The sequence below is a fragment of the Callithrix jacchus genome, chromosome 16, assembly GCF_049354715.1.
Source record: "Callithrix jacchus isolate 240 chromosome 16, calJac240_pri, whole genome shotgun sequence".
NCBI lineage: Eukaryota > Metazoa > Chordata > Mammalia > Primates > Cebidae > Callithrix > Callithrix jacchus.
The window spans coordinates 28,903,343-28,919,378 of record NC_133517.1 but is presented as its reverse complement, the minus strand read 5'-3'; the positions used below and the strand labels follow the sequence as shown (position 1 = coordinate 28,919,378).

General features: G+C 40.8%; 1 protein-coding gene across 1 annotated transcript in view; it reads right to left on the bottom strand.

Moving 5' to 3' along the window:
• Positions 1-2,276: 2,276 nt before the first annotated feature.
• The window catches only part of RDH10 (retinol dehydrogenase 10), a 30,336-nt gene continuing 16,576 nt past the window's right edge, over positions 2,277-16,036 (bottom strand). Inside the window, exons 3-6 of the mRNA XM_002758996.6 lie at positions 8,343-8,441; positions 6,494-6,639; positions 4,769-4,900; positions 2,277-4,661 (exon numbers count right to left, since the gene is read on the bottom strand). Coding sequence (XP_002759042.1) covers positions 4,538-4,661; positions 4,769-4,900; positions 6,494-6,639; positions 8,343-8,441 — 501 coding nt within the window. The 3' untranslated portion in view covers positions 2,277-4,537. The remainder of the gene's footprint in view (positions 4,662-4,768; positions 4,901-6,493; positions 6,640-8,342; positions 8,442-16,036) is intronic.

Below are 16,036 nucleotides of genomic sequence, written 5' to 3'. Positions count from 1 at the left end.
GTCATGCTTCCAAGGCCAAGCAAAGAAAATTGCCAAAGAACAACAGTTTCCAGGTTTCACTTAGGAAGAAATTTTCCTTTGGTCCTTTAACAATGGATTCAGTTACTAGAAACCCGAGTGCACAGTCTCAGCCTCCATGTGCTATCTGTTAACACTGCCCTTCACCTTTTGGGCCTCTGCCCCAGGGCTGGCCACACAGACTCTTTTTCTTGGGCCAGACTGAGGTTTCTCAAGTGTGACTCAGCCTGGGGATTAGGTCCCAGCAGAGGAGATAATTGTTTCTAGTCTGGTTTCTCCTTGGGAGGAGGAAGTTCCCTTAACTTTCCTCTGTCACCTTTTATACCTTCTGTTGCTGCTCCCCCACATTCCCCAAGCAGGGTCCTTGGATCTCCGCTCATTCTGTGCTTCACCCTCCCACTTCACAGCCTGTATGCGCATGACTTCAGGATCCCAGCACCAACCTGTTTCCTGAGGACTAGAGTTAATATCTGCCTGCCCACCAGCGATTGTCACCTGGCATCTCAAATGCAATACTTTAAAATCAGATTTACTCTTGGTGAATTCTCATCTTCCCACTTAAACCCACTTGGCTCATCTTGAGTGATAAGCTATCTTCAGACACCTGGGCATGCAAGTTCACCTTCCTGTGGGTTTGCTCAGCCTGGGTTTCTCCCTCCATTCCCTGCTCCCCTGTCTTGTGGGCCCATTCTTACCATCTCCCCGTGGACTACAGTAATAGCTTCCCTCCTCACTGGTCCCTGCTTCTTGTGCCTTGACATTTTTCACAGTGGCTTAATTGATCCTATTAACTCACAACTCTGCTCCTGTTACTTTCCTGCTAAAAAACTTTCTAGGGCTTCTCTCTTCTGTATCAAATGAAGGGCCCATTTCTCAGCCTGAAATGAAAAGGCTATTCTCAAGAGGGGATCTTCTTAGGGAACACACATCATTCTCTTCCCATGTTCTATCCTTCAGTCACAATTAGTATAATCTACCTTTTTTGATATCTGGGCCTTTCCTGAGAATCTCTTCCCTGGAATCCCCAAATTCCCATTCCCAGCTCCACCCATTGCATCTCCAACCTTCCAGGCCACCTTTCCCTCCCTTACTGAGATGAGATGTCATCACACTCTGAGGCTTCATTTGTGGCATGTGCACATAAAGATACACATATGTGTACTTGTGAGTTCCCTGCCGGCTCCTTGAGTCTCTGGGATGGGCGCTTCGGCCTAGCAGATGCGTGGTGTGCAAAAGTCAACTACATGTGCCCAGGGCCAACATCTCACCACTTCGGAGCCATCACATCCTTGCTTTCCCTACTCTTCTAATTCAGGGACTGGCAATAAATTTGGCATAGAAAGAATGCCCCTGTTCTCCAACCCTTATTTATTTTGTATTTTGTTGGAGGCAAAAGCAAATTTCCAACATTCAGGTCAATGGCAATTTAGAATTATTTCTGCCAGTTGGAAAAGAAAATATTTTCTTTTGAAATGACTTTAACTTGAGAAAATTTTAAAGCTATAGCCTTCCAAGGTAACAGGATACCTAACACACACACACACACACACACACACACACACACACACACACTCCCTCCCGCCCTCCCTCCCACCCTCCCTCCCAGCCTGGCATTATGCAGCTCAATCCTGTCAGGCTAATCTAATCTTTTGTGACAGAGCAGCAGATCTGGTAGATCAAGGGGGAAAACAATAGTTGGAATTTATCTTTGCTGGCTTCGAAACTTTTGATTCCTGGGTCCCACTCAATAAAATTATCACTAAATCGGTTGAAAGGTTAGAGAAAGGGAGAGTGCCAGTATGAGCTGGGGTTGGTGCTCAGACAGAGGTGGTGCCCCTTAGGGGGTCAGCCTTGAATCCAGCGGCCCTGAACATTCACATGAATGGGCCAGATGACAAAAAAGAGAACATATTCAAAGTCAGCATTCATGTTAAGGGCTGGGGGTAGGTGTAAATAACCAGCCAGAGAAGCAGCCTTGGCAATGACATAGTGATCAACACAAACAGGCAGACTTGCCTAGAAATTTCACGTTTAGAGACACCACCACATACCATCAGCAATGCAGCATTCATAAGAATGTGATGCTGGGAGGAAGCAATGCAACTTGTAGGAATTCCATAGTGTTACACCTGCATTAACTGTATCCCTTTCCAAACTCCACAGCTAAAGATGGGAGGCAGAATTTGGACAACATTCAAGAGCCACAGAATTGACTGAACTGGGCTGGGACATGGGAATAAAAGACTTCTACAAAAAAGTTAAATGAATTAGGTTTATTGAACTTGGAGATGGACACCCTTATAAGGGCAATAACAAACAAAAATAGAAATAGGTTTAAGTTACAACACATAAGAATAAAATTCGATGTGAAGAAGACTTTTCCTCAGTTTTAGGCGGGTAAGTGGGTTGTTAAATTCCAGCAGATTTCTCTAGGAGGGTCTGGTGTGCTCCAGGCTGGCTGGGAGGCAGACCTGGATAACCTTTGAGTATAGCTGTCCCCACCTGCCATTGTTGAGACTACCTCAGAGTACTTGTTTAGGTCCATGATTGACAATTACGAGGCAACAAGTGCCTCCATTGTTGTATGGGCCACAAGGCTTGGTTATTTTTTATAAAGAGAAGTGGAAACCTACAACAGAGCCCTTCCTCAAGCCCTGCACTGGGAACATTAGCACACACCAGGACCTTTCCTATCTGTAGACTCTGCAGATTCCATCTATGGTGCAGCCAAACTAGAACACAGGTCATGGGGTTGTTTCCCCACTTTTGGTACAAACAAGCCCTTAATCAAGTATGTAATCTAGGGGTGGTAACATTGGCTATTTGAGTGCAGGCACCCTAGGTTGTTAACATCTGTTTCCCAAAACGATTCCATTCCAACGTTTTTCTTTACCTAAGGCGGAATATGACCTTTAAAGAGAACACAATTTTCCTGACAACCCTGCTGACAACTAAGAATCACACAGTCGCAGGTAAGTTAATTCTTCAAATTTAATCAGTCATTTATAAAACTCCCCAATTAGTACAAGTTGGCTTATTTTAATAGCCTTAAACATTGGCCACTATTTAAACAAGACATTCTAAAAAAAAGCAATCACGTAATAGTTTATAGTAATTTACAAGTGGATGGTATACATTTAGATACAGAGGTAGAAGTTCACTTTTACAATGTTTCACTAATACACACATACCAAATTCAAGGCACAAAATAGTTTGCTTTACAAAAAAATACTGTAAAAATGTCATTTGCTGTTCTACAATGTGAATAAACCTTTCAAAAGAATCTTTACACCCTTCCATACATATGCCACAGAATAAGATTTCTCCCTCTCACTAATCATAGTTGGCACAAAAATGGGGACTTTTTAATGTAGAAGTTCCCATTTTTAAAAACTGTTTATTTGCAGAGCTGCTATGTATTCTAGCTAAGAGTCCATCCAAAGAAATGAAACACAGCAACTTCCTGAGGAAAGGGCACTTTCTGTATGCAGCAAAATTCATAGGTAGAAAACATGATCTTTTTGGATAATTAGGTCTCCAGACACTTAATAAAGTATTTCAGAGATAAAATTAAAAACTAAAGGCTGGGCACAGTGGCTCACACCTGTAATCTCAAACACTTAGGGAGGCCGAGGTGGGTAGATCACGAGGTCAAGAGATGGAGACCATCCTGGCCAACATGCTGAAACCCCGTCTCTCCTAAAAATACAACAATTAGCTGGGCGTGGTGGCATGCGCCTGTAGTCCCAGCTACTAGGGAGGTTGAGGCAGGAGAATTGCCTGAACCCATGAGGCGGAGGTTGTAGTGAAGCTGAGATGTCACTACTGGAGATCTCACCTAGGCTGGAGTCAGCCTAGGTGACAGAGCAAGACTCCATTTCAAAACAAAATAAATTCAGCTAATACTTTAGTCATTGTGACTTTAAGAAAGAAACTTGGTCACTTTTACTGTAATACTCGGACATCATTTACTTCAATTGATAGAGATTTCAAAATTCCTTTTCAAAAGAGCTGAACATACAAACACCATTAAAAAGCCACCTAGGCCTTGCAAAATGGAAACTTAGAAAACATGAGAAAATACAGCACTATCAGTCCTTGAAATTGCAAAATGTCCACTGGTTAGAGTTTAATGACAAGAATGAATAAACTCTATGGGAATTCTGAAAAATCACACTCATGAAACATACGGTCTAGTTATCATTTCTAGACTTCCTGCTGATTAAAAAAATAACGGTAACCTGAAGATGTCACACAGAGCTTCTCTAAAGATTTGACTGGTTTTGGGGTTCTGCCTAAAAGGACCCTGTTGGCAACAACCTAAGCTCACTTGTACGGATCACATTTTCCAAGTACTCTAATCGGTTAATTTACACTTTTATTTTTTAAAAAAGTTGATTTAAAAAAGAAACAACACAAGTTTAGAATCCATAAAATGTCAGTAATGCTGATGTGCATTGGACCGAAACGTCTTGATCATCTTCTGATAGAAGTAAATTTATTCCATACAAAAAGATTCTTAGATCCCGTTTTTTGCTTCATTATTGTTTGTGGCTTGCTTTCTTTGAGCAATAAAGGGGTACATACACTTGTCCGCTCCTAGAAACCGATACATGCACACAACTGCTTCAAATGGGAGGATGCTGAAAAAGGAAAGTCACAGCTGTTAGCAAACTTGAAATCCCAAGTTAATTAAGACATCGGGCAGGCGTGGAGAGACCCGGTCAGTGAGGGAACCCCTCCCAGTTACCTCTTCATGAAGGTCACGATGTACATGAGGCGGGGGGTGCAGATCATGGGCTGGTCGGTGAGGATGGCCTTCATGGCCTGCTTCACACAGTAATCGGGTTTCAGAGGTGGCAGAAAAGGCTCAATTTCTTTCCTGAAAGTTATTTATTCAAAAACAAAGTGAAGAATTAACACAATAGAAAAGACTGGAAATACATATCAAAACATTAACAGTGATGTTATCTGAGTGATGGGATTTTGGGTACATTTTGTTTTCTTCATAGTGCTTTTCTGTATTTTCCAAATTTTCCTACTATGAACACATTTTATTGGCACAGTCTGGAAAACAAGTTGGGAAAAAAAAAAAGCGAAATCGATCTGCTTTCCATAAGATGAGAAAGTCAGGTTTTTAAGATGCCTTAAAATGTACTTAAAATTATTTTCCTATGTTTTGCTTTCAACAGAAAGAGGGGAGGGTGCTTGGCAGAGCAAACACTAACCCCAAGCCAGATGCCAAACTTTTAGTATTAGGTGTAGTCAAAATGAGGGTGTAAGCTTTCAGAGTGAAAGGAAGGCCAGCTATCCACTTTCCAGGATGCCGGAAGAGGGAAAGCTAAGGTATATCCTCTAGGGGCATGTAGAAATGAAATGAAGGGCATATAGACAGATGTCCTATCTTCAGTTTAATTCACTGGGTTACATGTTGAAATGATGGTGTGTAATTTATTCCTTTCATTCTTCATTTTGCCACCATAGCTTTGGATCCCTGCATCTGCTGCTACACTATGCTGGAGGAAACAGAGCTCTGCAAGACCCTCAGCAACTGCTTCCCAAATACATACGAGGAAAACAAACCAAACCGAACCACCAACACACACATGTGCACACAAACACACATGTGTGGGATAAGAGGCAGAGCTAGAGTCCATTTCCCACTTCAGTCTTGGAGTCAGCCTGACATTGGAGGGATTCAAATCACCTTCCACCTATATTGCTGCTTGTTCAGTTTAGTATGTGTTAAGAATGGCCTCCAACCAACAGGGAACTGGTTTGGTTTTCTTCCTTTGCCTTTCAAATTCACCCAAGCAAAGATTTCAAAGTAAGCATGTCTTCACAAGTATCCTCTTAATGATTCACGGTTTTGTTTATTCTGCTGAGCTCAAGTCAGGTGTAACTTGACATTTATATTCCCACATGCCTCCTTTCTCTCTGTGTGGGTATTTTATTTCATTTTTCAGTATATTGAAATGGTTCTTCTCATTCTGCCAGAGGGAATCTAGTTATATATGCTTGCTGCAAAAAGGAGGTTTCCAAATCTGGAGTGTAATTCAATGGTCTTTTCAGAAGAAAGGCACGTTACTCTGTGACAGTGACATTGTTTCATATCTAGACCCAAGTCACGTGAAGAAATTTTCTTCTGGAATCCTTATTTACCAATACCAATGTTAAATAAACAAAATAACCCCAAAAGAAGAGCTTCTAAGGAAAAGACTATGTACTTATGTTTTCTCCTTACAGAGAAGCCATTCCCTATCTGATGCTTCTAGATTAATTTCTGCAAATTGATATCAGTGTGGCACCAGTCTCTTCCTTGCCAATCTTATACACCAATTTTACAAACTTTACAAATCTTGACCAATGAAAGCCACAGATTGTCAAATGATAGTAAGGCTATGTTTGAAAGTCCAATTCCACATATTCTCAAATATTATTCTTTTTATTAGTAATAATGTAGGTTGTCACTGACCTGATTCGGCAGCCTCTGAACATGCCAGTGTCTACAAGATAAGGGCAAACCAAGGTTGTTTTAATTCCATCCTTTTCAGCAGCCTTTAGTTCATGGCTCAGGGATTCATGAAAACCCACAACTCCAAATTTACTGGCACAGTAATCCTGAGTTAGAGAGGGGACAAAGCAGAAATACTAAGTATATGCCCCTAATACCAACCAAACTGAAGCTTCCCTGGTCCTATTACTATGGTTAAATGTATAATACATAGGGTTACAGGTGACTACACAAAGACAAGAAAATCTTTTTAAAAGACAGATACATGGCTGGGCACAGTGGCTGATGCCTGTAATCCCAGCACTTTGGAAGGCTGAGGCGGCTGGATCACTTGAGGTCAGGAGTTCGAGACCAGCCTGGCCAAAATGGTGAAACCCCGCCTCTACTAAAAATACAAAAATTAGCCGGGCGTGGTGGGCACATGCCTGCAGTCCCAGCTACACAAAAGGCTGAGGCAGGAGAATCGCTTGAACCTGGGAGGCTGGGGTGGCAGTAAGCCGAGATTACACCACTGCACTCTAGCCTAGGTGAGAGTGAGACTCTATCTTGAAAAAAAAAAAAAAAAAAAAAAAAAAAAAGACAGATACCTGATGTGGTTCAGTGCAGAAATAATATTTTCAAAGCAACAGCAGAAACAGATGAATACTTTTTGCCACATCAACTAAGTATCATATTACTTTGGGTACGTTAAGTATTCTATGAAAGCTAATGACCTGAAGTTAAAATGGAGAGAGGTTGACTTTGAAGTGTCTGGAAAATTTACAAATGGTCTCCTGTTCAGTAAAGAAGAAAGAAAAACCAGTTTGTTTAAATTAATGCAAGAAGAACAAAGGCAAATCTAGCTTAGGCTATAAATTGTTATGATTTGACTTTCTTTTTATGGTGAAGTTAAAATGAAAATGATAACCATGCCTTGTAATCAAACTAGAACTGAACTTAAGGGCACACAATATAGAAAAAAATTTCTTTGTCCATGGCCCAACTTTAGAAATGAATCCCTTGATATAGCTGCTATTTAAATAATGTATTCTTTTGCATATTTGCATGGAGAGATGTTTCAGTTTTACAGGCATGCATAGGACAAACAGGATAGACCAATATACATAAACATGCTTTATAATTTGAATATGGTGAAGAACAAGGTTTGATGAAACCCAATTCTATAATTCTACAAACTTAAAATGCAGGATACCTGACCACCTCATCTGATAGGCTAATTAATACAAGATAGCTCAATTTTGGCAAGGTGACCACAACCGAATCTGAACCTCTGGCCTCATTCTTCTGTTCCCTGCAGCCTTCCATGGTTCCATTCTTGGCCCTGTGCCTTCCGCCACCGTCAAGTGAAGCTGCTAATGAAAACTGGCACACTGAGGGCTGGCCCATCTACTTCTCTTGTTGCTGCTCCTTTGTCAAACTAGTGTTAGAGATTTTATTGCAGATGATGTAGAAGTCCATTCCCTTTTTTTGTTTTGTTTTAGAGATAGGGTCTTGCTCTGTCTCCCAGGCTGGAATGCAGTGGTGCCATCATAGCTCACTGCAGTCTTGAACACCTGGGCTCAGGCGATTCTCCCTCCTCAGCCTCCCAAGTAGCTAGGACTACAGGTGTGCACCACCACAACTGGCTTAGAATTCCATTCTAGTGGCTGGCCCTGGGTTCCTCTGGAACATCCTACATGCGGCACACACGCAGAGCACCTTCATGCAGCTTTCATGAATGGAGGGGCAGCAGGTGCTCTCCTGGAGGTTCTGATGTACTTATCACAGGATAAACAGATTGAATGAAAGCAATGCCACGTATCTGACAAACCTCAACTCCGGCAGTACTGAACAATCCCAAGGAACTTGCAACTGTCACAATATGACCATGATTAATCTCCAGCATCGTAGGAAGAAAAGCCTTAGTGGTCTGAAACAAAGTAAGAGTCAAGTTTTAGAACTGATATCATGAATTTCACCTAACACAATCCCGGATCACAAAACAAATTTTTAGCCACATGATGTCACGTTTTCCAATTCCTTTAAAGATATTTTACATTTATCAAAAATAAGATCTTTTAAGTGTCTGGCTAACTTAGCAGGGTATCATTGGCATGGCAGGCCTATTATAAGTTGTGACCAACAAGACTGTAACATAAGAGCTTTTGGGGACAGTGTCTAGAGATGAAGAGAGCTATTGGCAGAAGGTTCTTAATCACCTTTCAAGTACAGTTATCTGCTAATTTAAAGTACTCCCAGGCCAGAGATTTGTTTCTTCTCATTGACACTTCAGTGCAGCTATCTCATGGTTTGTGAAGGACCACAGCCTGCTACAAACAGGTGCCTTGTATTAATGTGTGCCTTATGGTGACGTCTACTTAGTAATAGACCCATCAATGAAGAGATACTCCAGCAGCGTGCTCTAGAGTCCCAAGGCTTATTACCAAAGTGTACTAGCAGGAGACAAAGTATTTTAGGATGTAAAAAACAGGGTAAATTATAGAACTATTTTTGTGAAAAACATATCATAATACTAACTGTGCACTGACAAGAACGTGTGTCATTCTGAACAGTCACACTCCAATATGGGTTTCACTGCAGGGACTCTGCCACAGATGCAGGTGACTGGCCACACAGGGAGGCAGAGAGTGTAGCACAAAATCAGAGGTGGCACTGATTTCTTATTCACTAAACTCTTTCCTCTCTAGCTTGCTTGCCTACAAAATACAAGGCTGTATCAAAAAAAATTCATTTAAATTGCTTATGATGATCTATTAACTACCCTACCAGGCTCCCAACAGTTTTATAACCTGCTTCTTAAAAGAAAGCAGCAAAGAGCAATCTGTCTACTGCTGAATTATCTCCTACTGCCAGCACAACTTCCCATGATTTATGAAGTTAAAAAAACCCACACAACTAAACACTACAGAGCAGACTTAAAGAAGACCTGCATTCCCGTCTCTTAGGATTTGCTGGCTAAGGATGTCACTGAGTTTTTGCATGAATCTAATTTGGGTTTGTAGTTTCTTTTGGCGGGGGGAGAGGGTGGAGAGACAGGGTTTTGCAGTGTTGCCCAGGTTGGAGTACAATGGCATAATTATAGCTCACTACAGCCTCTAACACCTGGGCTCAAGTGATCCTTCTGACTCAGCCTCCCGAGTAGCCAGGACTACCTGTGTGTGTCACCATGTGTAGCTAATTTTTAATTGCTTTTAGAGAAGGGGGTCTCACTATGTTGCCCAGGACAGTCTTGAACTTCTAGGTTGAAGTGATCCTCCCATTTCGGCCTCCTAAAGTGCTGGGATTACAGGCATGAGCTACTGCCCTTGCCCCTATCTAATTTGTTATAATTTTTGTATGTAAAGATCAAAAACACAAATTCCATTGATTCTGACATTTTTCTGTGCTCCCATCAATTATTCATACAGGTGCCACAAGAATCTTTCGTGAAGTATCCCAAGGTCTTTCCCAGACACAATGTAGCACCCCACCTCAACTCACACTGTCTGAGTTTCCTCACCAGTACCCATGAAATGCTTTTTCTCACCTGTGTCTTTTGACGTATGAACTCTTCTGATAATCTACCCCAAACCCTTCCTATGTAAATCAAAGAGTAATATTCACCATGTATTTATATAGTCTGTCATACTTTTCAAAGTGCTTCATGTTGCTGGAGTCTCCTAATAATTCTTTATTGAAGGTAGTTAGGGTGTTAAGCCTTTATCTAATATTATGCTAGGGCAGCCTCACTTTGTCTATATTACTCTAAGATGTTTAGTCAGTGGTTACTGCCATTCACCTTGACACATGATTATATGTTTTATGGTATTTTTTGATTGTCTTATACTTATTTGTCTGACTGTCCTAGACTAAGTTGGAAGACCCAGATCAGTCTTCCAAGTACTAACGGAGAATTACTTTGCTACACTGAGACAGGCACTGTGGAGGAGAGCTAGTGATACAGTTTGGATATCTCATCTCAACTGTAATCCGCAATGTTGGAGGTATGGCCTGGTGGGAGGTGACCGGATCACAGGAGTGATCTTTCATGTATGGTTCAGCAACATGTCCTGGTACTGTTCTAGTGATAATGAGTGAGTTCTTGCGAGATCGGGTTGTTTAAATGTGCGCAGGCCCCATCCCCTCACTTCCTTCTGCTTCATGAGCTGCTGCACCCCCTCTCCCTTCCACGGTGATTGAAAGCTCCCTGAAGCTTCCCCAGAAATGGAGCAGAAACCTCTATGTTCCTGTACAGCCCCAGAACTCTGAGCCAATTAAACCTCTTTTCTTTATAAACTACCTAGTCTCACGTATTTCTGTATGGCAGTAGGAAAACAGACTAATACAGCAAATGAACGCGCTGCTCATTACTGCATTGCCCTAGTACACTGCTGAGGAAGAGAGACACATGTTTCGGCTTGACTGTATTTCTTTGTAGCAGTAAAAACAGAAAGAGTAATTATGACAGTAATTATTATTTTGATCTGTTACCAAAAAAGTAAAAAACTGGTACTTCAGGTTATTATGGGTTCAACTTTAGGCTCTGTAAGTTATGTGTGGGTATTATATCACAGAATTGAAATAAAGTAACATCACAATGGAGTTTATATGTTCCAATCTAAACTAGAAAATAGCTGTGCACAGTGGCTTACACTTGTGATCCCCAAGCTTTGGGGGAGGCTAAGGTGGGAGGATCACTTGAGTCCAGGACCTGTCTAGGAAACATGGTGAAACCTGCCTCTACAAAAGATACAAAAAAATGAGCTGAGCATGGTGGTGTGTGCCTGTAGTATCAGCTATTTGGGAGCCTGGGGTGGACAGATTGCTTGAGCCCGGGAAGTTGAGGCTGCAGTAAGCCATGATTATGTTACTGCACTCTAGCCTAGGTGACAGAACAAGACTCTGGCTCAAAAAAAAAAAACTAGAAAACATATCCTTAAGTAATCAAGCCTCTATGTCTTTTTAAAAATATCTAGTTATAATTAATTGTTCCCAGATTAGCTAAAAAGTATAAAACATATTCTTTCTTGGAGTATATTTGAATTCAGGTTGCTAAAAAACAAACAACAAAACATATTCTTGACATTAACCAGAGAGCATTTTTAAGTAGCGAAAATTTGCCTAGTCTTGGAAGACAGTGATAAATTTAACCTAAAGGGTCTTAGTTATCTTTCTGTTTAAAAGTTAAAGTATAAGGACTCAAATATTAAATCCTAAGAATTACATCCAATATCAAATTCCCTACTGGATGTCTCATGGGAAAACCAAAACAAACAAACAAACAAACAAAAAATATCAAATTCCTATTAGAACCTGCCAATGGTTACCTGACAAATCTGAATCACTCGCTCACGTGTCCACTTTAACTCGAGCCAGTGGCTGGCTCTGACTAGAAACTCAGACACCACAGCAGGTTGGCTCTCATGACTTCCCTGTATTCATGTGCTCTGGTCTTGCCTGCAGGTGTTAAATGACTACCAGATCCCCAGCACCATATCAAGGTAGGTGACAGAAGATTAACAAGTTCCTAACTGTTCTTTAAGTGCAATTTGTTGCAAGGTTCTGAAACTGATTAATGTCTCCTCCCCTTTTTGCCCTGAAATGAATTGGTGGTATTAACTTACATAAAATAGTTCCAGTTTGTCCATAAGAAGGGTACCTTGGCTGCATATTCCAAAAAATGTGATTTGGGGAAACACTTCCCGCTGTGGGACCCCCCCGTGGGACCCTCCCCCCACCCCCAAGTTGTTTGAAGAGGAGTTAAGTTACTGCTTTAAAGGAAAAGGAAACAAAAAAAGGCGATGAGGAGAGACAGAGAGAGAGGAGGCAGGTAGGGAGAGGAAGGGAGAAAGAGAAACCAAACAATCCAGGTATGGCTATGTGAATAAAATCTTTTCCAATTGTGGGCTATAAAGATTTGGGGAACTATGTTCCAACTTTAAACACTAAAGTATGACACAGGTTAGCTGGTTGTAATATGAAGCTTTCTTTTGAGAGGGAGATTATTTGTTTTGTTTTGTAAGCACAGGTGGGTCAATATTCAGCTTAAAACATGTGATTTCTTTGCCTAATCAAGGACACATTTGGCCTTCTGTATAAATTAAATCTAATGTATCTTTGCATTTTCTATATTTTCAGACAGACCCATGTTCTTTATTTGAAAGGCTCGCCAATTACAGGCAACACTGCAATTACTGTAAGAACAACTCACAACACAACAACCACCAAAGAGCTGTGGAGGGAACTGAGAGACTAAGAAAGCTATCCAGCGCAGCTAATCAGAGATCCCAGAGGGCTTGTTTCTAAAGCTGGTGTCAAACGTTTATTCAGCTCTGCTCTGCGTCGGGCAAAGGCAGAGGCTTGGGGTGGGAGCACCCACATGAGGACCACTTGGGTTTCTTTTAAGCCTCTGCTCAGGTTCCTGCTGGAGCCCAGTACATGTGACTGAGCACGAAGGCTGTTAATCATTTCCTTTGCTGCCTGAATAGAGGCAAGCAATTACTCCAAACTCCTGCCTTATGTCTGGGGCACATTATTAAACAAACTTTGATCAACATGAATTCTATTCCATACTTTGCAAGAAAAATGCTATAGTTGGGTGACTAGAAAGCATCACATTTTCAGGAATTTTCCCAAGTAACCTGACTAGTTTTCTTTTCTAATTACTCTTGCCCTCAACAGTCTGGTAGATGACATTTGAGATAGCACAGCATATTCTGTCCTTGACACTGCTTGACAGCACAAAGAAATCTGGCACTTTGCAATGAATTATTAATGTGCACAAATATTGTAGCATGTATGAGGTAGAGACCAGCAAAAGGTGAAGTGCTAGTTGCCATGACACCAGTCAGTTCAAGCAAAGGTTCATAATCTTTAACTTTGTCTCAAAGAGTCGTCAGAAGAACATAAAGGGCAAATCTGAAACGCACACCCAAATGGCTTAGGTATAAATTCGTGCCTGTGAGGCATGGGCAGATCTCAGAGAGCAGCACGGATAGTTTGCTGACCAACAGGACTGCTGTGTTACATCAACTATAAGGATGGTCTGTGTAGCTCAGGAGTTATCACCTAGCAAAGGGGTCGCTAAAGGCAGTACATATGATCAGTCTCCAGAGCAAGCTGGTGCCCATGCTGGTTGGCAAGATTTCCTAGATGCTAAACGTAAGTCAGAGAATTGTACTCTATTCCTGTGTCCTCTTGACTGTCTAAATACAGAAGAGGACATCAAGCTCTTCATCAAGAAAATATGGTTGACTCTTGATCTAGGGGGTCTCAAAGTCAGTAACCAATATGTGAACCAGGAAGTTTATAGAATTTTGAGTTGGAAGGGCCTAGGGATTTTCTTATTTGCAAAAGAGAAAACTTTCAATAACTGACTTTGGTTATTAAAAGTGGAGCTAGAACTGATTACTATGATTACTTTGATCACAAGATTCCAATACCATAATCTGCTACCAGCTGACAGGATTTCTGTATGATTAAAAAGAGAAAAAGAAGAAAAGGAAGGACATTCAAATGGACACTGACATTCCTATGAAACATGCTTAACAAGTCTAATATCTCCTTAGCTCCTCAGGGTTCCTCTTCAAAGCACTGGGCCCTTTGAAAGATAACTGTAAAGGTCACATTTGTAATATAAGCAAGAACTTCTTAAATAGACATGTAAGTAACTGCACATAGACATGACATGTCATAGCTCGAGAAATCTTTTAAAGTAAAGTTTACGCCAAATTAACTTCCAACAGCTCCGACTCTCCAGACCATTCTTGGTACTCTTAATGACAGACTGTGCAGCCCAGAGCCTGCAGCTGCAGTGTCAGGACAAATTAGCCTAAAGTGAAACAAAAGTCAATGTGAAGAAATGTGGTATCCGGCAAGGTCTGACTTTTGAAATTCTGAGATTGACGACATTTTAAAGGTGTAGGTGAAACAGAATGTGTTTTCCATATTTGTAAGCTATTCTAGGTTCCTGAGCACTAAGAGGAAAACAAAGTTAATTTCTCACAGTAGGAGAAGGCCTCATTATTTCTGTGCGCATACATGACTGTCCTGTGATCAATTCAAGAAAAGGCATCTTTTAAAAGAATCATTTTTAAGTGTTTAACTCTTATTTGCAATGTAAGAAGGAGAGTAGACATTCATCTCCAAAGAGGACCATAAATCATCTAACGCTGGGAAAAGGATCAACGCCACCAGCACGGTACAGTTTTCTCATGTATGCTTAAGGATTTTCAGAATCCCCAAATAATAGCATGATATAAACTTTGAGTGAAAAAGAACACCACCAAGACTCCAGTAAACAAAGAATGTCTGTCCGGAAATGCTCATGGCACCCTTCACATGGTTGGACAACTCTCCTCTGCTGTTCCACCCCTTCTGCCTGTGTGGCTGCCAGAGTTAACTTATCTTTATCAGAATCACAAAGGAACACTCTCCGTTATTTACAAGGCTAAAATGACATCTGGTGGTGCTCTTCTCTGAGAACTCAGTCACTGTTCCTGGAAAATGATTCAAAAGCACAAACTTTTACAGGGCAACTGTAGGAGTATTCTTGTGCATGTGTGTTTAGTACTAACTGCTGATGTTGCTCAAACGATACACTAATCCCTGTAGCCTCACAATTTATTGTCCTGTGATCAATTTAAAAAAAGGCATCTTTTAAAAGAATCGCTTTTAAGTGTTTATCCTAACATTCAAGAAAGAGTAGACATTCACTTCCAAAGAGGACCATAAATCCTAAAAGGCCTGAAGGCGCTTAAAACATAGTGAACTTGGCCGGGCGCGGTGGCTCACGCCTGTAATCCTAGTACTCTGGGAGGCCGAGGCAGGCAGATCACCTGAGATCGGGAGTTCAAGACCAGTCTGACCAACATGGTGAAACCCCATCTTTAAAAATAAAATAAAATAAAATAAAATAAACATAGTGAACTGTGTTAAAGGTAATAGGATAAATCATTAATATGTTCAAAAAATGTAAAATGGTACATACAACCAGCTCATCTGAGTAAGGAAAATATGGCTAAAGTACCTCTAAAAGTATCTACTTATTAAGTATGCTGACCAGACTTTGCACATTGTACTTTGACCATCGAAAGTATTATTTGAAAAAAAAAAATCTTTATTATAAAATCATATCTTTAATTAGGAAGTAAAACCTGAATCTGTATTTGCTAGCAATACCAACTTTAAATATTCTAGTTGCAGCTGACAACAGAAATTCTAACATGCATGTGTGTTGCATAATAGCCTCTTTTTCCTACTTGGGTCTGTTTGTAGAGACAGAAAGGTCTCCTGACCAATTGTGCAATAGAGCCCCAAGATACTTAAGCCTGGAACTACTCTCTCAGACTTAACAAAATGTTCATCTTAATTTCTATCAGATTGAGACAAAACATTCACTCTTTAGATAACAGAGAGACTAAAGAACATGTCATAATAGTCAAATTTGTGCCAATGTTAAATCTATCCTTTTAAAAACATTTATTATTGTGAGGCCACAGGGATTAGTGTAACATTTGAACAGCA